The sequence below is a fragment of the Amphibalanus amphitrite genome, unplaced genomic scaffold (assembly GCF_019059575.1).
Source record: "Amphibalanus amphitrite isolate SeventyFive unplaced genomic scaffold, NRLGWU_Aamphi_draft 000505F_arrow, whole genome shotgun sequence".
Taxonomy (NCBI): Eukaryota; Metazoa; Arthropoda; class Thecostraca; order Balanomorpha; family Balanidae; genus Amphibalanus; species Amphibalanus amphitrite.
In genome coordinates, this window is record NW_024881999.1 from 304,002 (window position 1) to 327,678 (window position 23,677).

General features: G+C 47.6%; 1 protein-coding gene across 6 annotated transcripts in view; it reads right to left on the reverse strand.

Annotated features, from left to right (window-relative positions):
* Positions 1-23,677, reverse strand: part of LOC122392884 (DNA replication complex GINS protein PSF1-like) — a 70,439-nt gene that overhangs the window by 14,060 nt on the left and 32,702 nt on the right. For all 6 annotated transcript variants that reach the window (XM_043388221.1, XM_043388223.1, XM_043388222.1 and 3 more), the window contains one exon: positions 23,185-23,275. In XM_043388221.1, coding sequence (XP_043244156.1) covers positions 23,185-23,275 — 91 coding nt within the window. The remainder of the gene's footprint in view (positions 1-23,184; positions 23,276-23,677) is intronic.

The following is a 23,677-nucleotide window of genomic DNA, read 5'->3' on the forward strand; positions in this document are numbered from 1 at the left end:
TAGCTACACCGAGTGACCGATCGCTTTGAAACTTTCAGCGATTGCTAAGAGCAATAGCATGTACAAAATGTATATCTCAGAATTTTGATATCGATGACCTAAGGTCAGGTCAATTTTGCGACCTCCCCATTATAAGTCAATGGGAGAAAACTGAAATGCGCCTCTTTTGGACGGAATACATTATAAACACTCCCAAACACTGAATTACAAGTGGTTTAGACACACTGAACATGAAAATGGTGTCCGTGACCCCTGTTTATGCCCTGAGGTCATCTTAGGTCACGAATGGTATCTAACAGTTTTTCGCAAATAACTTTTGATAGAGGCATGCTAGAGCGATGAAAACGCCTTAGATGTGTTCAGCTCGACGATACGGATCGACTGATATGCAACATGACCCTTTCCGGTCAGGTCATGACCTTGACCTGAGGTCAAATTTTCAAGTTGACCTTTCAAGGTCAAGTTATAGTTCATTCGATGCGTCTTGACAAGAGGAACACGATGCCGGTAAAAGTAAGCTCGTGCAATGCTTGGGTCAAAAGTTATTGCAGAAAAACTGTTTCCGAAAAAATCGGCTATTTTTGCAGTTTTTGCCCCCTGCAGGCAAAACCGTTGACGTTAGGTCAAATCTGAGAGAATTACTCAGAAAGGGAGTTAATAGGGCTATCGAATGCGCTTTTCCGCGGCGCTGTAGCTCTATTGGTTCCCGAGTTATGCGTTGGCTTCTTGGAAATTTTCGACATTCGACCTGGAAATCGGCGAAATTTTGCCTTCAATGACCTCTGGTGACCTGACCTTTGACCTGACCAAAAAATTGACAGAAGTGATTTCCTCATTATTTTTGACGCTCTTTCGAACGCCGCCTTCCGCGTATCGCTACGTGGCCCAGGAGCCGAGTTAGAAGGGGGGGTGTTCAAACACCCCCCCCCCCCAGCAGGGCGTGGAAATCCAGGACCCCCAGCCGGGCGCGGGTTAATAAGTTGAGGCAAACAGTCTCAAGGTAGTTCTTAGTTTTCTAACAATGCGATATAAGACTATAGGTATGTAAACAACAAGAGTCCTAAGCCAATGCAAAGTGCAGTGGCCACGCACAGCACTGCAGCTAGAACCGGGTATAAGTGGCACTCATTGTGCGATAGGTTAGGACGTCACACACCGACAGCCGATAACCTTTTATGGCTCGGAACGTTTGATTTCGGGGCTCGACAGCACAAGGTTACGGTAATTCCGACGATTACACCCTCGATCAGAATTTCCCGTCACCGCCAGGGGGTCGCCAGAGTCCTCAGAGCCACAAAGGTTGACTCTAGCGGGGCGCCCGAGTCGCCGGCATCCGTCTAATAAACGTTCACCTGCTGACAGATAAGATCGAGCGATGACTCTCGCTGACGTCACCCCGACTCGCTGACGTCAAAGCTCTCACTGACGTTGGCACCAGACCGTGACTCTAACTCGATGACTCATCGGGAAAACCGACGGGAGAGTCGGAGTCATGAGCCCTCTCGCGGCGCACGGGAGGCTCCCGTTGCAGCGCCTCAGCCGCCTGGGGTCGACGGGGGTTGACTCGTTGCAACCCGAGTCGACTTACCAAACCATGAGATGGATGAGTCAAGGACTCACATCAGCATGACATCAGCAATGATAGATTCTATCACCGATGACGTCAACGGGTTATAATCTCATGGCGATTCCGAGTCATCTGAGTAGTCCCAGTCGCCGAAGGAACGACTCAGCGCACCAAAGCGAGTCCGTCAGTCAAATGACTCACCCCGCGAGTCGGTCTGTCAGCTGCGACGGCCGTAGCTGTCATGTGACAGCCGTGCTAGGTGTGACAGCCTTGATGTCTGTCAAGTGTGACAAGCGGTTGGGGCGGGTTCGACGAGCCTCGAGTAAAGCTCGGTAGGTGCGTCTGCATATTGCATATCCGGGTAGGTACGTCGTCTGCATATTCGGGTACGGTGTCTGTGGGGTACGTTCTTTATCACAAGGACTGGCACAGTGACGCGGAAGTAACAGACTTCGACTAGCATCTGACGAGTACCTACTAACAACGAATTTGCCGCCAGTATTCTGTATGATCCAACCTGTCGTCTTTTTTTAGATCGTCTCGAACTAAGACGACTAATGCTCCTTTTACAAAAAAGGTGCACGGATACATTAAGCATGCATTTAACGGTGAATCTAAGCAAATACAAATTCTTGCATCATATATTTATATGAATTCCTTGAATGGCCAAGGTAGTTTCCGGTCCCAAAACTAATGTTTCGAAGTTGGTTGACAGTTGGAAGTCGGCAGCTCCAAAGGAAATCTACAAGCCAGCTTTCTGAGAAGACGAACAACCAAACAAACTTCACGGGGATATTTGCCAACGGCGCAACTCGGACAAAAATGACCGCTCTACACTTCCCGCGCATAGCTTGAAAGGATTTCCTGGCACTGATATGAAACTTTGAACATTGTCTTACTTAGAACAAAAGGCGACGACCGGGCGTCATAGAATCTGCGCACTTTCTCCTCTAGCCAGCTGCACATAAGATACTCAGTTTTAGCTGGCCAGAATAAAACACGACGATTGTTTATCCGGTTATTTAACCCTCACCCGTATTGGCGTTTTGCCGCCCGTGAACGTATAAGGGGTCCAACGTCCGTTGGACCCCCTTGCCGTTTCGCCCCTGATCGAGCTAAAGCTTCACGGAAAAAAACGAGCGTGCTGCCCGTGAGAGGAAGCCGACGATATCCAAGTTTAGGGTTCTAGGTCATTGGTTGACCTTCCAGTCAGGTCAATGACCCAAAAGTCGGGAAAATCGGGACCGGTTAGAAAATCGTAAAGTGTAGCTGCTAGGATGGGATTTTTCGGGGTGCTGATCACGAAAAGCATGTTAGTTTTGATCACAGATGAAGTCTTCATGCATTTGGGCCAGGTCGGGTCAGGTCAGGTCAGGTCAGGTCAGGTCAACTAGTAGGGGTCCTGCCGGGTATTCGTAGTAGGTATTCGCCTCTGACAGCTTCGTACCATGTTACGAAGGCACTAAAACTACTCCGTAAATGTTCAAATTGTTGCTATATTCGAATTCAGCTCCAAAACCTAGCCAAGAAACATGTAGAACTCGAAAAATGAACCGAGGTCATCAGAGATCAATGACCTGACCTTCAGGTGACCTTGACACCCACCCTAATGCATGGGACCAATATCATATCACATGTTTGAACGCTTAAAATCACGAAAATACTGCAAACGCGCAGCTAATGCGAGCCGATATTCGCCGAATCGCCACAAGTCTGTTGTCATCTCACATTTGCTAAGGTTTTAATTATATCAACTGTAGCCATGCAGCCTGAACCCTGTAGCTGTAATGGAAAAGTAATCAATTACATACTTGAAAGAGATGGGAGGCGGAAAACTCTGGTTAGCTCCGCACGTTTACCGTTGACATAGAAGCAACTATATATCATTTCCTTGCACAAAAACCCATTAAATGGTCCAAAAACCGATAACCATCCCGTGCCGTACCTGTTTCTGACAAAGCAGGCAAACAGAAAATTTGCCACCACGTCTACACCTTTTTACGCCCAATTTGGGCGGCAGTGCGCCTGTACACATTTCAGTAAAAGTGCAGGCGATTTTGACAGTACGGCATAGTCTGTTGATGCCGAACTGTCGAAATCGGTTGCACTATTACTGAACTGTGTGCACTACATAGTACATACATATGTCTATATTTGGCCATAAAAAGGTGTACACATAGACCACTATATATTGTGGTCTATGGTGTATGCTTGTACACTTAAAGCCACAGCTTTGGGGTCATGCGGTACGATACGACCCACCCCTACCTCATCGGCGATTTCGCAATAAGACGCAGTGGTCACACTCTCTGCGTGAGCAGATCTCAGCTAAGGTACGGCGCAGGGAGCGCCTGACCATCTAAAGCCGGTTTAGAACCGCTTCAACAAAGATCGGCACATGGGCCTCCAGCATCGGCTTATGATGAGGTCATCATTCATCACCGCATACCCCGAAATCCACACCATAACCGCAAACTCTCTAAAATAGAGATGCCTTGCACGAAGGCCCGTAAAGCGGAAACACTTGGTGCAGTGTTCGACCCCCGGGTTGACTCTGAGTTCGACCCTCAGTCTGGCAGAACCAGCTTAGACATGGGGAGCAGGTGTGCCTCTCAAACATTCCAGCCACGTTATCTTGATTCAGGAATGAAATGCATGATCGGCTATAACAACTATCTGAGTTTATTGGCTGATACAGCAGCTTGCAGTCGGATTTAAGGAGGTTTATCATACAGGAACCGTTAGGAATAGCTGCCAGCTTGCTAATCTTAAACCAGGATGAAGAGACCGATACCTGATATCAGGCGCAGTTTGGAAAACAGCTGTTCGCTGGGAGCTATGGATGAGTTAGGAGTGAACTGCATAGACACAACCGATCAGCAGGTATTCTACCGCTGGTCAAATCACGGTCGTGCTCGTGTTTGCCGTATTTCGTTTTATCCAAAGCTGTAGGTAATTTCGTCCAAGGAAAAATTTAAAAAAATAAACTGTAACATAAACATAAATCCACATAAATGTTATATGTTTATCATATGTGATTACAAGCGGATACTTCAATGACCGTTGAGTACGCATTGACATCACCCCAGTACCGTTCAATTCTCAAGAAGGAGACTTATGCCTGGAGTCCTGGACCCAAGTGGCCGGCTGACTGACATCATTCCCCACATTACTGGGAGTCCCACCTCCTGTCCTCGTTAAGTCGGGACAATTTGCTGGTGAAACTAGTTTCAGGATTAGCGCAATCATGTGTCGAAGAGCGTTATATTACCTTGGTTACTGAGCAAATATATCTTAATTAATCAATTGATGGTATTCCCTAGATTACGGGAAATCCATAAACCAAGAGGGCACACGAAGAGAAACTGCACAGCTGTTGTAGACCGTTACACGAGCCCCGTCCAGCAGCCCTCTGGATTGTCCAATATGATGGTTTGGTGTGCTCCCATGAAGGAAAAGACGATGGAATAGCGTCCCTTCGCAGCTTTTCCAAAACGGCCCCACCAGCAATGTAAAGGCGGATTTGTTTTCAAAGAGATTGACGGGCGTAGAGTTAAACCCAAAATCACACACACAAAAAACGAGAATACGGAAAAATACGGGTGGCATTTGGTTTCAATAGTCTTAAAATGGCGCGATACAGTAACCGATGGAAAACGGTTAGACAAGTGGTTATCCAATACTGTCCATGTAGGCAACGGAATCTATATGTAGACCCCTGACTCCCTATGAGCTAGAACCCAAGCACCTACCCCTTCCATTTCAGGATCAGCATTCTAGTGCAGTGTTCAAACGGCATCTGCCACAGAAATCCCACCGGAAACCCACTTATGTCGGTTCATTTTTACCGTTGCCGGGCAGCCGCACCTCAAAAAGATTCCGGCAAACATTGAGAAATCCCGCACAAATGAAACGGATGGCTGGTCGTATGCGGACGGTCTGAACATGCAAAGCCGCAACGAGGACCGCGAATGCTCGGATGACGTCCGTCCACGCCTATGACATATGAGCGATTAGTGTTTCTCGGAATAGCAAACGTAAGCGCACAGATCGGAGAGGTGTGTGGCTACGTATAATCCTACAGCTTTGGAGTCAAACGAGCTGTAAAATAGTTATCAGTGCAAATAATGTTGTCAAAGGCAAATTTAATAATGAATCATAGAAGGGTGAACATGGATAAGTGAAACACATTTCACATATCGAAAGGAAATAGAGCCCCGTCAGGCGGTCAAACTTATCGTCATTGAAGGCGTCGACAACCAATGACGTTCAGAGAATACCACAAAAGTCAAGCGTAGATCATCGTCCCATGTTTTGTATTAGGATTTTCCCTGGGAGAACCAGATCCACAACCAATGGTCCACCAGCAGGGAATTTCCATGCGATGTGCACATGCCGGAACCCGGCCAAAACATGCATCGAACAGCACAACGTGACATCCCGAACACCTCACCAAAAATGTTAATCCGATATTTCTGGAACAGTTGCATTAACGGCGATAGACATGGAACACCACAGCTTACAAAAAGAAAAACTGCAAATACATCAACGGACATGGACAGTTCGTTTCGAATATGCAAAAGAGCCACAGACCATAGAGCCATCGATGCAAGCACGGGAAATGGGAATTCAACAAAAGGATGGGACGATGTAGGTATTCTTAAGCATTATTCACCTACAAAGAACGAATGAACATAATTAGCTTTTGCCACTAATGCACCTTCAGATACCATCAGGTTTTACAGCATGAATCAGTACCTGGAAAGCATCTAAGCAGCGTCTCTCCCGGGCGCGAGCGCCAGTGGCTGAGACCAGCGCTAAACCGACCGCAACTGGAACTAATGCAGCCACAGCGGGCCCAAAGACGCAACACACCGTGCACACAGCCGCCCAGCAACAGGGCGGCAATGACAATGACGTGTTATCGATGACGTGCATAATGACGTCACTGTGACACCATCCCGTGATCCCGAGTAAGACCGCTACAATGCCCATGAATCCCAACAGTGGACCTTGCCCTCGGCTCGTGCAGAGAGCATGTGGGTGGTGTGGCCAGCGCACACGCTGGGGTCAAAGTGCGACCGGCAGTGATCGAGCCACGGCCGGTGGGCAGTCCCAGCGGCTATCGGAACCGCCAGCTGGACCAGCCGCACGACGGCCGCGGTCGGACAAGTGCCGGGCCTCCCGAAATTCACGTGCCTCATTGAACCGTCCGGGTCAAATGTATCATCGCATCTCAAAGTCCAAAATATGAATAAGTTTCTGCGGTCCAACTTCGCAACACGTTTTTCTTTTCTCCGCAGTATATCCTGGTGCTGTTAGATCTTTCCCGCAGACCGGCCGTCACCTCGCATCCGGCCGAGGAACGGGGGACCCCGGCCGGCCTCCTCGCAGCTCCGATTTCCAATCAGAGCGCGCGCTGCGCCGACGCGACGGTGGCCGCTCAATGAAGCCAACTCCCCCCCCCTCCCCCCAGCCGTGGGGCTGTATGTACAGTCTGTCTTAAAAGTACCGCGCAAAGTGACGGTGGATCCATCAAGCCTGACCGATGAAGGACTGCCAAATTTGAGTCACCGAAGCAATGGACATCCTCGTCCATTCCCCAGCTCCATTGGTTCGGTGACTTTCAAATTATAGCAGGCCCTTCCTCGGTCAGGCTTGATGGATCCACCGTCACTTTGCGCGGTACTTTTAAGACAGACTGTACGCCGCCAGTGTTGGGCTCACCTTACCTGCAGCTACTCTTGGTCAATAGCATTTCAGAAAATAATATACGCTACCCTAATCAAATCTTGTAGAAGTTGCTGAAATGAAAAAAAAACAGAGGAAAAACAGCTATAATTGCTAACAAAAAGTAACAAGAAACTTGGTCATTACGAAACGCGTTGTTTATCTTCGTGTCGAATACTTTGACTGGGGGAAGGGGGAGGGGTCTGAGGCAGAACTACTCGTACATGCCTGCCAAAGGTTGCTGCGCAGGCTAAGACCGCTTACACTAACTGAGGAATTTCAGGCACACAGCAGAACTGTGACTGTGATTCGAGTGTCCAGTCTGTCTTAAAAGTACCGCGCAAAGTGACGGTGGATCCATCAAGCCTGACCGAGAAAGGGCCTGCTTTAATTTTAAAGTCACCGACCAATTGACCTAGGGAATGGACGAGGATGTTATTTGCTTCGGTGACCCAAATTCAGCAGGCCCTTCCTCAATCAGGCTCGATGGATCCACCGTCACTTTGCGCGGTACTTTTAAGACAGACTGTCCAAATGTCGAAATGGCCGAAAAGAGGCACACCCTGCCTTATATGACGAAAAGACTACCTCATCGCAAGCCACGCTGGTTTACAGAAAGACGAAAGTAGCGAACACCAAAGCGAATCGAACTGTGCTGAGACCAGCTCGCGTCGGCAACTCAACATCAGACGATCTTCTGATGTATTTGTGGCCCGGGAACAATGACACACAAACGGGCATTGCATCAGAAAATCGGTGTAGATATGACGACAGCAAAGCTAAATTTAACGCACACCAGCACAGAGTGAAAATTAATCGGCTTGTTCTCATATGTCAAAAGCCGGAATCATTTATATTTTTGTTAATGCCATCTCATCGAAATCATAGCGATGAACACAACATAAGGCCAATCTCTTTAAAATACTTGCCTCTAAAATCTGCGGGCGCAACCACGAGAAATAATCAACCATTCTCTGTTTGGCAATATTAACTTTCCCATGTTTTTACTGGTAGCTTAGCGGCCTGCTATATTTAGCAGAACGGCCGAAGTTCGGCCGCAATAACAAGTCATTCTGGGAATCATGTGAACCCCTGAACCAATTAGAAGTTCAGTACAACTTGGCAAAGACGCCAGCCAGGTAGCACCGACCAAGTCGGCCACCGCTCGTTTCAGCGCCGGACCAATACGGAGCACTCGAGTGAACTTCAAGCAACGGGATTCGCGATAGAATCAATGCAAGAATGTGATGCAGAGAGAAGTACGACTTTCGCGTTTCAGTGTGGGAGAGGTGAGAAGCGATGGTACTGCGGGGCGAACGAGATGGGTCATGGGAGGAGATAGCGAGGGCGCGGCGTGAGACGAAAGCAGACATGAGAGGGCCACATCTGGTCGCCTCTAGCGAACCACACCCTGTCATCGGGAGGTGAGGCAGAGCTGGCTCTCCTGCAGAGGGAGAGGGATTGATAACACAGGTCACTGGGTCGTGTCAATTATCGGTCTGGCAGCAGCACTTATTTTTCGCATAGGCTCTTTTCATCGTTAAATGTTCTATGAAAACGACAATGGTCTTTGAACTCTAGTTACTGTGATATGATATCATGCTATATTAATCCAAAGTCCGGATACCTATCTATTTTACCTTATTTGGAGATACCTAGCTCAGAAATCGCCCGAGAAATATGAACTACGCTTCGTCATCAAACGTAACATAAGATGAGAGCCTACGCAGTCTACATCTCCGGCACAATGGACGCAAAGTTTGGTGTGGAGAAGCTTATTGTGTCTCGACGTTAAATTCCCATCACATGCATAAATACGTTTGCTGAAGTGCGTGGGATCGTCGCAGCGCCACATCATCTGCCGTGCAAAGCGCTATCGTCATCTGCGTATGTGAAACCAACCAGCTGGTATATATCCGACTGTAGTGTGACTGTCGAGTGGCATCATTTGGAATATCTGACTCTTGAATGGAGTGTTGACTGTAGAGAGGAACAGTTTGGTATATCCGACTCTGCGGTGTAGAGTAACACCCACTTGGTATATCCGACTCTCATACCAAGTGCAGAGAGCCACCTTGATGGTACATACCTCCACTCCACGTGGACGCGTGGGAGGCCCAGCTGTTCTCGCCGGAAGACGATAAGCTCCGTACTCTCCCAGTTTCCCACTCATTGAGCGGAATCATGCCAATGTTCCGGGCGGAACGGTGCTGGACTGAGTCACAGAGCGCCTTGAATCACACTTCCCCTGAATGTCGAACTACTCATGCGTCGCGGCGGGCGGGAATGATGCTAACTGCACGCGCAAACAGAGTGATGTGTACTCGCTCAAGAGGAGAGGAGATTCAAAAGACTTAGATTGGGATTCTGCGCTAGTCCTCTGTAAGACCTTACGCGAAGTTTGGCAGCCGAGTCTAATCAACACGGATTAGCGAGCTCCTTCAGGGAGAGGAGAGGAACTGAGCGGCTCGAGTGGACATTTCCAACTGATGGTCTGTTTTGGGAACCAGGGAACATTGCTTATAAATGCCTCCTTTGGCAACCGTGTGGTCGTCATAGTACTGATATCAGGCAGCTTTTGCCAAATTGTCAGGGAACTCAGATTTGTTTTTAGATAGAAAAACACAATTCTAACGAACAGTGTTTTAACTATTGACAACAATCGAAGTTCGTGGGTTCAATCGAGACAGCGCTGGGAGGAGCGTCCTTGCCGGCGCTCTCACGGCGCTGCGGTGGCCCGGTGGAGGTCGTCCCGCCCGACACGGCCCTGGGACCCGGCCACACGGCGTCGGCGACCTTCCCGGGCGGGGCGGGGCCGCATCGGGGCTGCTGGGAGTACCCAACGCCCACCCCCGGCCGTCTCCGGTCCCGCCTGCCGCTGCAGGGAACCCGTCTCTGCACACCGCCAGACACGAACAAGAGCGAACTGGCCATATAGGGAGACGGGCACCCGTTCCAGCCGCGGCGCCGACTGTCATAGCAAAGACCGACCGGAAAATCCACGGCGGCCCACAGCATACACACGTCTGTTGGACGTCAGTATCACGTCAGACGTCCACGTCAGAGCGACGTCAACCCAACGTCAGGAGCTTGAACGCCCGCATAGATAATTCATCGTCGAAACCACCCGACTCTAAAACAGCCCCATATAGCGTCGTTAGCACGGAATATCCGCGGGCCCCGCATTCGTTCCAACAGGGATCTCGGAACGAACACAGCTCATTCTGCCTCAGTCAGAACTACGCATCATGGATCACGCTATGGCGACACCCGGCTAATTGCTATTCGCTCGGCGAACTCCCGTACCACACCACACCAGTGGAATCAATCATCATACGCACAACTTTAGTCACGTCGCAGAAGCAAAAGTACCTGAAACCAGTCACACCGCAGGGATAACGATCACAACAGTATCAGCTGACGCAACCGCGGCAATCTCGGCGCGGTCGGAGGCGGTCGACGAGCAGAATCCGGCGCGGGGAAGCCCCGCACTGCGTCGGTATCGACGCGCCTCGTCGGAGCGTCGGCCGTGACGTCAAAGAGCGGCCGCGCGCGGTGAACCGGCGCTCCCGACAGCGGCGCCAGTGGGAGGTGCACCGATCGAAGGACGTTACCTAGGTAACGCTGGCGACTGTTTGTTGCTCTGGATGCATGTTTGCGGAACGTGTGATAGAAGAGTTTTTGCAGCATTAATGTACCATTGCACAAAAGAAATAACATGTTTGATGGTGGTTTGATGGAAATAATTGATTGATAGGTGTGCATGCGTACTTGTATGTGCACAGCACAATCTAGCCATTGGGTGCTCACGAATAGGCAAGTCGGTAGTCCTTACTGTTACAAAACAGGTAGGGATAGGTACAGGTGGCATGCGAGTTGCGAACACGGCCTATACACTACAGTCATACATTACCCCTGTCAACACTCCTCCCCCCCCCCCCCAGTGCGCAATGAATCGTTTCCATGCCGCCTTTTATATGCGGCATGTATCGCAATCAAATACAACACAGTGCATGATCAGCCATAGGTGGCGGAACGGGGAGGGCACCAGGGCACCGTGCCCCCCTTTGATTTTGGCATTTTAACATTAGCCCTATGTGCGTTGCATGGAAAGAACGGGACTAAAAGTCGGCAGTGCCCCCCCCCCCTTAATTGAAGGTGTTCCGCCGCTACTGTGATCAGCTAACAATTCACATTCAACCTTGCAAAATTGACTGCAGGCAACAGGTCAGAGAGTTAGTTCTCAGGTGGATAACTGAGCATCCATGACCACGAAAACCGGTTCGAGATCACCATTCGCCACGTTGATGGCTCCGTTTCAATCTCGGCATGGAACTTGCAGGAGAGTGTCTTGAATCGGTAAGCTTGATTTATTTGACGGGAGTTGAATGGAGTGAAAGTAACCAGTTCCTAGTTTCATAGGGTAAGAGGATAATGCTTCTGATCACACACAACGGGCTTTTCGTAAATCTACGACAGTTTGCGTGAGGTTTACGTGCGACGTCGATTTATGTAGTAAATAGCAAGTAGTCTACAAATATATTAAAGGGACTGTCCCACCTTAACATTAGAATTGAGTTGAGATAGCCATCTTGATGGGCGTTCTTTGAAAATCAGAGCCGTGAAAACCGTTTCTCCAGCAATTACTTCATCGCAAAGAAATTTGTGTTTGATTTTGACATCTGTGCAAATAAGTGCCACAATGTATTGGTATTGGCACTTAAAGGGACCCTCCCACCTTAACATTAGTTTTGAGTTGAGATAGCCAAGTTTGCGGCCAGGCTCAGAAACCACCGTTTATCCTGGTCGCAACCCCCGCAGCTTTATGGTGTTAAAGAAATTTCTTCTCTTTACTTGCAGGGTGGGACCAGCGTGGTCCCTATCTCTTAACCATTACGGGAATCTGATGACGTCATCAGGCTTTCGAACGTCCGTTAAACGTTTGACTAAAACGTTTTGTAGCACGCGGTGGTATATGCTGCTTTGCGCGCAACAAATGCCGCACTTTCAAATAAAGTCGCTAGGAACAGCGGAGATCCCAAAAAGGAAACAAAAGTAAAAGTCGAATATCTTGAAAACCGGTGAATATTTTTCGATGAAATTTGGTAGATATTCGTTTTTGCTCTTTCTGAACCGAGCGACATCACTTTCATGCCAATTCATTAACTTTTTTGAAGGTGGGAGGGTCCCTTTAAAACCTGTGACGTTTCCGCCTTTTCCGAAGTTTCTGTATCTGTCGACTTGTTTTTATCGAAACCTTGAAAAATAACAACGCCTTACGCCTCTTTGAACAGCGCCCATTCGTTCCGGTGCCACGAGGTGGAGAGATAAATTGATATGCCAAACTAATTCTAATAGTCTTCTAATTCTTGTAGTATTTTTATTTTTGTATTTAAATAGTTAAGAGGCCGTCCTAAATGTGACTGAAGAATGCAAGAGCCATGAACTTATCAATGGCAGGTGTCAAGTTCAAGTGTGCAACTCTCTAAAATTAATCATAGTATCAAAATGATGATTTGCTCACTGCTGTTTCAACTCCATAATCAAGACATGCTCTGAGAAGTCCACAATCTATTGATGTTGACAACTAAGGAAGAGACAATGAATGTTCACCTTTTTATTTCTGAGCATCCAAGACGACTAACCTTGAGCCGTTAAACATTGATAATACCCTGTATGCTGAAGTGTGGGTGGCCTGAGGTCGACCATGCCTAGTAAAGAATTGTTGTTTGTGTAAACACCATGCAGAGGTGTTTTGAAATAAATTTTAGTGATGTAATGTATCATTCTTTGAACTGAGTTGCTGATGGCGGATGAAAGCGGAAGTGCTGCATGTTGAATAAGAAATGCTCTGTTGTGCTTTTAAGCTTATGTTAGATTTTATAGATGGCTTAGTTTTCCTGCAGATTTCATCTTAAAGCTGTCAATAGTGTTTTACCTTTGTTTCCTGGGAGCAGATCCAGCTACTAACATGAGCATGGGACTGGGCCTTTGTACCACAGTCGCTGCGCTGCTTGTCAAAACCTAGGTAATGTGCCTTGTTAGGCCATGCTGTGCATTTTTTAAACCTTTAAGAGTACTTTGTGATCATTGACACACATATTGCACCTGACAAACAACAGCAAAATCACACCCCATCCTTACCTCTGTGCAGTGTCACCCAACAGACAACAGGGCTTCAAAACAGGCAGGTTCCGCATTCAAGTCGCTTCTTGCAACTAATTGACTAATGTTAGGACAATAGACGTGCTGTACAGGGAAGGCGTGTTCTGTGTAGCTCTTGAAAAATGAAGTCATGCCTAAAATTCAGTTAAGAATATTACAATTACAAATAACTTGGATAAAAGTTGCAAAACATGAACTCTGACTGGTCAGCTGAAATGTCTTGAGCCAGTGAACCACGCCTGGGCTGGAGGTGGTCAGTTCCCTGACTTGCGCGACCTCGGGCAGGAGCTGTGGTACTTGTACATGGACAAATTGAATAGATGCTAGCCTAGATCATGTCGTGGCTGCAGTCCAAGACATGTTCACTAGTTGCTGTTGCTGCCGCCGCCTGCTGCTGCCCTGCGTACCGGCTGGCAGCTCACTGCTGGACTGTTTGCGCGCCAGGCATCCTACTGGACGAGTGGGGTGGGTCGCAGATCTTTGAGAGTGAAACGTTTGGTCTATGTAAATGTAGCTGAAACTCTTACAAATAATCTAATAAAAAGGCAAAATTTCAGAGGACTATTGGTGTCTCAGTGGTGACGATCAGAACTTGATCAGAACTGTTATTATGCTGAATGCTGAAACTGAGAATAGGGCTGAGCTGGTGGGCTAGAATTTAATATGCAGGCTTACGAGGACCCCAGTTAATCCACAAATTTGTCAGACTTGCCTGTAGGCAAATTTATGCAGATGAAATGTTTCTGGCAGATAGCCCTGAGGCAAAATGCTATTCAATTCAAGCTTGTTCCGCAGCTCGTTGCGTTCCACATGAGCCACTAAATCAGAGTCACACAACTCTGCCAAATGTGCTGAAAGGCCACGATTTTTCCAATAGGTAGGTATATTTATTATTTTTCACAGACACAACAAAAATACAAATGCAGTTCACTACAATTCATTCTGCTTCAATTACAATTGCTGGAATGTGTTTTGCAGACTTATTAGGTATATTGAATCTTGAACAGACTATATTATATTACTTTGCTCATGGGCCCAGGCCAGTTCCTACTGCAGAGTATGGCTCGCAGGTCGCCAAGGAGCACTGGCCCAACTCCCAAGCTCAAAATTGACACAAACCCTTCAAACAGAGCCCGAAAATTCACACCAAAGGGGGCTGAGGCCTGAGAGAACACAAAAAATGCACCAAACCCCAAAATGGCCAGTCAAAATCTGCACTGACCTCAAATCCCCACAATGCTACACATCTGCACCACAGCAAGCCAAATTCGCACCCCGCTACACTACATCCGCACCACACTAGACCAAATCCGCACCGCACCACACTTAAATCCGCACCAGACGAAGGAGTCCGCACTGACAAAATCCAGACAAAATTGCCCCACTTTGCAGTCTGACTCATGGCTATATCCATTGTGATTCTTAGGTCTCATTATTGAAGTTGAGCTCACTTCCATCATCCATGTGCCCAAGACAATGTGGGCAGCATCAATAATCAAACATCAATATCTTGCTTTTGCTTATTAGGGAGCATTCTATAACTTTTTAAAAATGATAAATAAGGCCTTGTTGATATTCTTTGCAGTTTGCGACCTTCTTCTGGACAAAGCTCAAGCTTCAATTTTCCAATTTTCATTTCAATCCTTTCCATGAACATTGAACATGTTTACCAATTTCCTGAGTTCATGCGCAATGTTTGTACTATTCGCGGCAGAAGCGTAACAAAACTTTGTGCCACCGATTTGGCAGCTAGGAAAAAAACTTTGCCCGATAAAAAAACAATCATATGACGTAATCGATCCAAAAGCTTTAAATTGGAATTTTTAAACAATTAGCCAACTATGGGCCGAATGTTTGCCAATTTCGTGTAAAGGGGCCCATAATCTATGTCTTGCAACACAAGAACAGTATATCAAAGCAATTTTTTGAAGGTGGGACAGTCCCTTTAAAGAAGTAAGTACATATAAGTAAGCGGACCGGTTTCGTCTATAGGACTTCGTCAGCGCTTTTTCAAAAAATGTATAACCTTTTCGTGGTCAGTCAAAAAAGCGCTGAAGAGGTCGTTCATAGACGAAACCGGCCCGTTTGATTTTATGTAATTGCTTCTTTAATATATTTGTAGACTACTTGCTCTTTGCTACATATTTATCCAATAGGTATATCTAAATACGTCGATTTATGCTCTTCGTAAATCCCGCGCATTGATGAAATGGGTTGAAAAGACTGCCACCCGCTAAATCATAAAATTTAAGGAGTGAAAACGAATTGGCATACGAGTATAAACACAAACAAAATGAAGCCTTTGAACACGGGCGGTCGAGGCGAGGCGAAACCTGTAGATCGAGATTCGAGGCGGATATCCCCGTCGGTGGGTGGCATCGGTCCACCCGAACACCCGTATCATCGGCTTCCGGGTGTTTTAGTTATGGGTGTTATAGCTGCGGATATCCGTGGGCTGAAAAACGAAATCACGAGGAATGACGAGTCATTTGGAAATTGGAAATGACGAGTCATTTGGAATCCAGCAGAAGATTTCAACTAATGAATATGCTAGCTGCGAGACGTTGGCAGATCGGTGAAAGGGAGGTAGATTGATAGGCAGATGTCAAAGGCGGGTGGGTTAACAGGAGGAAGGCGGTTAGGGGCGGTCCGAGAAAGATTGCCCAACGCGTCGTTAGAGGAGAAATAAGCCACAGCTAGGTCCGCAAGATTCGATTTCAAAGTTCGCTCAGCACTCACAGTGAACGGCAGCTGCTGGAGCCAGACGCAGTAATATATCGATAATAATTCTCCGAAGACGGGAAAGTTCAATTAGTCGTTATTGCGGCTTTAGCTATCAAGCTCCAGATCATCATAAGTAATGCCTAAATTGTCCAGGCCTGCTGAATCCTAAACTAGCATATTGCGATGACCTTTGGGACACCAGTAATGACGCTGAAACACCCAGAGGTACCCAGGGAGCCAGGGAGGCAGGCCTTCGCCAACAACTGGTGTTAATATAACATGTAAAGCCTGTAAACTTTTCAACGAGCTGAAGGTGTGGTAGCTCCCCAAGTGCCGGCAACATCTCGGGGGGGGGGGAGGGGGCCAGTGGCTCTTGGACATCAGAAGCTCTGACCTCGTCATGAAAAAAATGGTATACCTAAAATGGGAGTGGTTGTAGAAGCATGGACTGCGGTCCCTCAGAGGTCGTCCCTAGGGCAGCTGGGCACTGCGCAGCGACTCTCGCCGCCAGTCGACGGGTCGGAGGGTCGGAGGGTCGTCGTTGTCGGCGCGGCCGCGTCGGCGGCGTCGGGACTCCCCGAGATAGTATTGACGTCCGCGGCGGACCCGGGGACATCCCCGGGTCGCCGCTAGCACCGCTCCCTCCGGCAGCCCCACAGCCCGGACGCCCACTGGCCCGCTTCAATCGTAATGGCGACACGTGTTGTGGGCCCCTGGGTGGTCCATATGATCCAATAAACCTGCCACCTGTGACGTAGGTTTCGCCTGTTGGCAGGGCACACATTCAGTGGAGGTGGTCCTACGGTATCAGGAGGGCTAAGTAGAGCACACATATAGGCAGTACCTCGAGTTAAAACGAGAAAACTGATAAAAATCGCCTTCTTGATCGTGTCGACTTATAACGGTTCAAGAAACAGCTTATGCTAAAAAATCTACAAACTTGATTGTTTAAATGTTTACGTAGACCATGCTATTTGCATGTATCTAACATAACATACGAGGTCTCCAATCTGGCAGAAACATTTTCTTATAACATATTTTTGCGACTTCTAAGGTCCTCATCGAGCTAGGTTCTGCAAGCAAAGCCTTCAGTCGCTCGATGTCCATGAGGCAATACTGGCTGATTCCGGCGCCTTCTAGCAGCAATAGAGGATGGTGCCGTCAGGGCGCAAGGTCTGAGAATACCGTGCCATTCGCGAGTACAGCCGACGCCGGGATCCCTGGACTCTCACAGAAGGACGACCTCCTGCAATCAAAGCTATACAGGCAGCCGGACGCAGGATAGCAGAGGCCGTTCCAGCGATATGTGATCTGAGGCTTTCCGACCGCGCACACGATTGGTCTTCGCCGACGGGAGATCCCCGCTCCAATCTCGCGGAAAGTGCGGGACCTTTCCCGTCTCTTCTCAGATGAAGGATCGGCGAGCCGGAGGTAAGTTCGCGATCGCCCAGGGTGAACGACTCACAAAGCGCCCCTCGGTGAGCGACTGACAGAAAATCGTCAGAGACCGGGCCAAACCAGCCCCCATAAACGACGGGGTTCTCCCGCCCGCCATTCCTAATGTAATGGACATTGGACAGTGCCCGAGTGCATACATGGAAAGCTCTTCATTCTTCCCAGTCATGATTACCATTCTTTCTTTCTGAAAATCTTGCACGCATCTTTGATCAACGGATGGTCGGAGGTCTTACACCGCTGAAGATACTGGCGGAAAATAAAAAGAAATATATTCACAGAAGCGCCTTGAAGTCTAACTTTGGACGATCATACGCGAACATTATAGGGACATATTACGGATGTTCTGCATGGCGCTTTACTGTTCCCAATGGCATTATTTAGTCCGAAAGGTGGCACATTCCGTTCAACGCCGTAACAACATATCTTATCATTAACACTTAAACAGCCAGTTGAGGCATTTGCGTTCTGAAGAGTATTAACTTATTACCAGAAAGTGGGGAAGCTCTGCCTAACGGAGTTCATGATGATTTTTTTTCCAAGAAAGATTTTCAGTATGGACAAACTTTTTTTCGAAGAAGACTGTCAGTATTGACGATTTCCACAACCTATGATCGAGCTTTGTTGGACATGAAAATTATCCTACAGGCGTTGCAAACAAAACACCCAATTGTTTTAATCATATGACCAACAACACTAAGGTCACAGATAAGATAGCTCATTAGCATTGTTCATTGACATTGCCTACTGAACACCAGGACAAAGCCGTTTTACTCAGAACCAGTAGCAGCCATGTCATGTCACACAAGCAAAAACGTAACAGGCAGATCACGCGTAGAACGAGTCAGCGGAAACGACAACGCACTGACGATGATACCTGACTACTGCCTCCTTAAGGGCGACCACTTTCCAAAAGTTTGCCCCGGTCCTTTTTCTAGGTCACGCTGCTGAATCCCGCAAATTTGGTGTGGGGGTTAAAAACCAAATATGTAGGAGAGCACTAAAGGGATTAACTTTGGGCGTCTTTTCCTCGTTGTTTTCAGCGTAGCGACGGTACATTTTACGTGACGGAGACCATTGTTTTATGGACGCATGACAAAACGCTGGGATTTTCGCATGGCTTGAATAAAACTTAGCTGATCAGTAGCTGCAGGTAAACAGCGAAAATCTTGTGCCAAATTTCCAGCGACGAGTTCTCAAAATTTATCACAGTTCCTAGAAACACTTCATAATGAAAGCGTGCCAATGGCGCCACGGAGACGGAAATCCCAAGGTAAAATCGTATGGGCAGAAGCGCGAATTATGCAAGCTCTTTAGCTTGAGACTGAGCAAATTATTCTAGCGACTCCTAATCACACGAAACTTTAAAAGACAAGCAATGTTGAAAAAAAATGAACAATAATTCACCGCTCGCCTCTCTCCGCTCCCAAACAGTCGGTCACCCCCCATGTTGTGACCCGTTTATCGCGCAACTGCACCACGAGCTGGCCGGCTGTGACGCCTACACCACCGGCCGACCTATTGGTAAAGGTCAGCACCGACGCCCCTGGTGGCCTCCGGGCCGGCGCGCGGGCGCCGCAGAGTCAACTGACACCTCGGACAGCGCCGAGTAACGAGGTGCTACACCGGCAACGGGATCGACACCCGAGAAGGGGAACCAACACCGGTGTAGATCGGACACCTGAGTAGGGAACCAACACCGCCGCAGTGGATGTTGCGGAATGGAACGCTGCGCAGCTTCATATCAGAGATGGGGGGGGGGGGATGCTGAGGAAGAGTTTGCTTCGAATGGGACCCGTCAGAAATATTTAACCCGCGCGGGGCTGGGGGGGGGGGGTAAATTTTACCCCCCCCCTCGCGAATTTTTGCAATATCTCAAAAACGGTGGCGCGCAGCGCAGTCAAACTTTCAGTACCTTTTCGTACATCAATTTGACACGTTCCCTGAAAATTTGAGCGAAATCCGTCGGAATTTTTTTTTGAGAAATTGACGTTTTAGTGACGTCATGTTCGCCATTTTCGCCTCAAAAACGGCAAAATTTCAAACGCCGCTAACATCTTCATTTTTAAAGGAATCAAGACGTAACAAAAAAGGTTATACGTAATATTACTTTGTCTATCAAATGGCTATCTCGGTTTTTGAAAATTTTGGATTTTGGCCCAAACAATTATAAAATCCAAAATTTTGAGTGTATCGAAAAAACCGGAATATATGTCAGAGAAGTGGTCTATGTGCACCTACATACTAATTTTTAGAAGAATCGGTTTATAAATGTGGGAATTATTCAAAATTTTATGACGTCACGACACACAATAATTTTGAAAAATGATTTTTTTGGAAGTTCTAGACCTCGCACGGTAACAAAAATAGCACCATTCGATTCGCCGTGAAAAACTGCATCAGATAGACACCTTTTTAGGCATTCACAACCAACTTCAAAATTTGACCTCACTTGACCTGACCTTGACCTGACCTCGACCTGAAATTCATCCAGAGGTGGTCCATATCACTTATTGAGTGTGCCTATTGAATTCTATGAGTAAAATGACCCATAAAAAATGTGTCGCACATGCCCTTTTCTATATTTTGTTTTTGGTGACCTGACCTGACCTGACCTTGACCTTGACCTCTGAATGATATTATATGCAACGAATATTGTCTCGGTAGCCTAAGAACACGTTTTGGGCAATCAGTCTCAGTTCATGACTCCATTCTTCGGCAACTACGGTGCAAGGCCGATACTGTAGAAACTTGCAATTTGTACCCTTGACCTGACCTTGACCTTGACCTCAAACTTTAAATTAAGTACATGTTTTTAGTTGTTCGTGATGAGATCTTTCGATTGGCGTTTGAATTTTCCAAATCGGACCATTAGTTCGGGAGATAACAGGGGGGGGGGGTAAAATTTACCCCCCCCCCCAGCCCCGCGCGTTCGGCTGGAGACCCCAGCCCCGCGCGGGTTAATAGCTGCCTCTTTGGGTGGCATGACGCGGACTATGGCGAAAAGAATTTCTAATATTCTGGATCGGGTGTTACTCATTTATCAATGAATCATCATTCCAACATTCGTTACTGTTGTCAGAACGCTGCGTCAAAACACCTCCCTCCTATTAAAATTTGGCGATCTTGCCCATCCGACCCCACCTCTCCAGAAGATAGTAAAAACTATCGATCCATATCATTTATCTCGGTAAGAAAATAATACTGACAAGTGACAAGCCACAACACAGTAATGTGTACTATTACCAAGTAATTGCAAAACATTATAAGTAGGGGAGAGTGGGGCAAAGCGGCCACCCTAACGTTTCTAACGATGCCGACGCTTGATTTTTAAACTTGGAAAGATTCTTTCTATACCAATGTGATCCCTATTAAATTGTCTTTTATTCCAACTGCTTTTCATTTCCAAAGGCGTTCACAATGGGAGATATTGACAAAACTTTAAACCTATAGCATATTGGCCACTTTGCCCCATCCCTGAGGCAAAGCGGCCACTGGCGACTTCTCAAGTCCCGATATGAGAAACAGAATAGTTGCCTCATGCACGACTAGGGTATTTGATGGTGACAAGGTTTAAGGGAAGATGGATGTTTACTTTGTTATCTTCCCACCTATTGCTAAACAAAGAAAGAATTTTCTTGGAAAAAACATTTAATTGCATAATTTGGTGACTCATGTAACCGAAAAGTGGCCAAGATGAATGCATGACGACACATTTGAATATAAATAATGTTTTTATCCAGATGGAAACAACTTATGGCCAATTGGGGTCTGGCCACTTTGCCCCGGCCGCTTTGCCCCGCGCATACCGTCCGAGACAAAAATATTCCAGCTCAGCTATTAGTGGGGTAAAAAGCATTAAAATTGGTAGAAGGCATGTACGATAACCACGCAATGCATGGACAAAAACGCTTATAAAAATTCCAAACGGTTATGGAATAAAATAACATTTAAAAATTGTAAACATAATTGGTAACCTGGCAAGAAATGCTTTTCCGTGTTTCACAGAACAATGGCGATGGGCCTGAAACCCCGGTCTGGCTCATTCGAACGACCGCAAAGAGAAGTATAATTGGAAATCATAAATTGGAACTGACGCTAGCTGTGGAGGGCTAAAACGATGGATGGCCGCTTTGCCCCGGGTGGCCGCTTTGCCCCACTCTCCCCTAAGAAAAACTCTGTTAGCCAACAACGACGCAGGTATTTTCTTCAGCCACTCAGCTGCTACGACAATGCACCAGTGCGGGCCATCACGGGGCCGCAATGCAATGATGGTACATTTGCAATGCCGGCTTTCCAGTCTCTCCCCTGCTGACATTACGTCGCAGCTGTCTCGCCAGGGGACCTTGTTTGGGTTTGCGTCAAAGGCTCCGACGCGACAGTTCCACTTTCGTCAGACATGCTTTCTGATCGACGCTAAGATACGGCACATCATGACGATGACGTCACATTTTCGTCACAAAGCAACGTCACGCGAAAGGAACATCGCGGTGCGCAGCCCTGACGATCATCCTTTTGTGACTGTAAATAAGAATGTCTAGCGTCAATAAATGTGTGTCTCCGTTTAATGCAGTTGATGTATGTTGTAGTTCTTGCTGATAAACCGGTACTGCGTATTAGAGGTGGCAAAAGATGAAAATTTTGGGAACCAGACTCGAACCAGACCCGGCTGGACATTTCTGGAACCAGTCGGACCCGGTCTTAGTTGGAACCGGAACCAGTTGGACCCGCTCACCAAAAGTCAATTAATACAAACTACCTACTTGAAGGAATCATTAGTTGATCATGTAAAACAGACTATTTCCCACTGGGAATAGGTACTCATGAGCTACTGTGTGCAAAGAAACATTCACTTCATATTTTGCAATAATGTGTAGTGTGCAAGATGTATAGTTTATGGTGGGACCCGGTTGGACCCGTCAGAAAAATATCCAGGAACCGGTCTGGACCCATATGGGTCCAGACTGGTTCTTTGGACCGGGTCCTCGGGTCCTCATTTTGCCACCTCTACTGCGTATGTAGTTACCGCTGAGTCCTGCACCATACTTATTTATAAATGTGAACATAACGTGAACGGCTGAGTAGGTGGTTGAATGACTTCAATTGTGGCGCGTGAGTAGGGCTCCTTTCGACAGCGTCGCTATAGAACTGCGCGGCGAGCTCTACGTTTGTCCGACGACAAGAGACGAAGAGCGGCCTTCCCCGCTCGACCAGCGATACCGGGAGCGACGACACAGCGGGAAAAACGACAGCCGCAACAAGCAGGAAGACATGCCGATTCCGGCCCCTGTCCCGCCACTCCACCGGACAATGGGGAGGCAGAAAGATAGCATTCATGCCTTGTGCACAGCATGTCTGCTTACCATGGGGCTTCCTAAGAGCAAAGTGCAGCGCTCGACAATGTAACTCGTTCGCTATCGGCAGCATCCGCCGGTTATGAGAGAGTGACATAAAACCAGCATGCAACAGCTAGCCCTGGATGGTGCACCAGCCGCCAGTTCTGTAGCCCTGTTTCATCGCTGCACCAGCTGCGGGGCACTCACCTCTGCCTCGGAGAGGTTCTGCTTCACATCGGGAGGCAGCACACTGCCGAAGCTCCAGCGCAGGGAGGCTATAGCGCGGAGCCGGTGGTACCTGCAACGAGAAGCACAGGGATCAGCGATAATAGGGATACAAGTTCACGTTGCTTTTGCCAAGATGCTAACGTTGAATGCAACAAGAAATAACGAATTTCTTGGCTATCCTTCGCAGGCTGCTCAAAAGCAGCAACAAACTTCTGTGTATGGCCATTTCTTTTCTGCTCCTAACTGCCTGCTCATGGCTCAGTGGGAAGATCTAACCCAGTATCATGGACAAACTAAGCCTTTTTCTTGCGGTATGTGTTTTATCGGCCACATTCAGGTTCGAAAAGCTACCATAACGAAGGAGGACGGGGTGAAGCATGCCCGACAGACGCGTGCGTGATGAACTGGGCTCCCAATCGGTCGAGTGTCGAGCACATGGGCTTTCCAGCGCAGCGCTCACGAAAATCTGCGC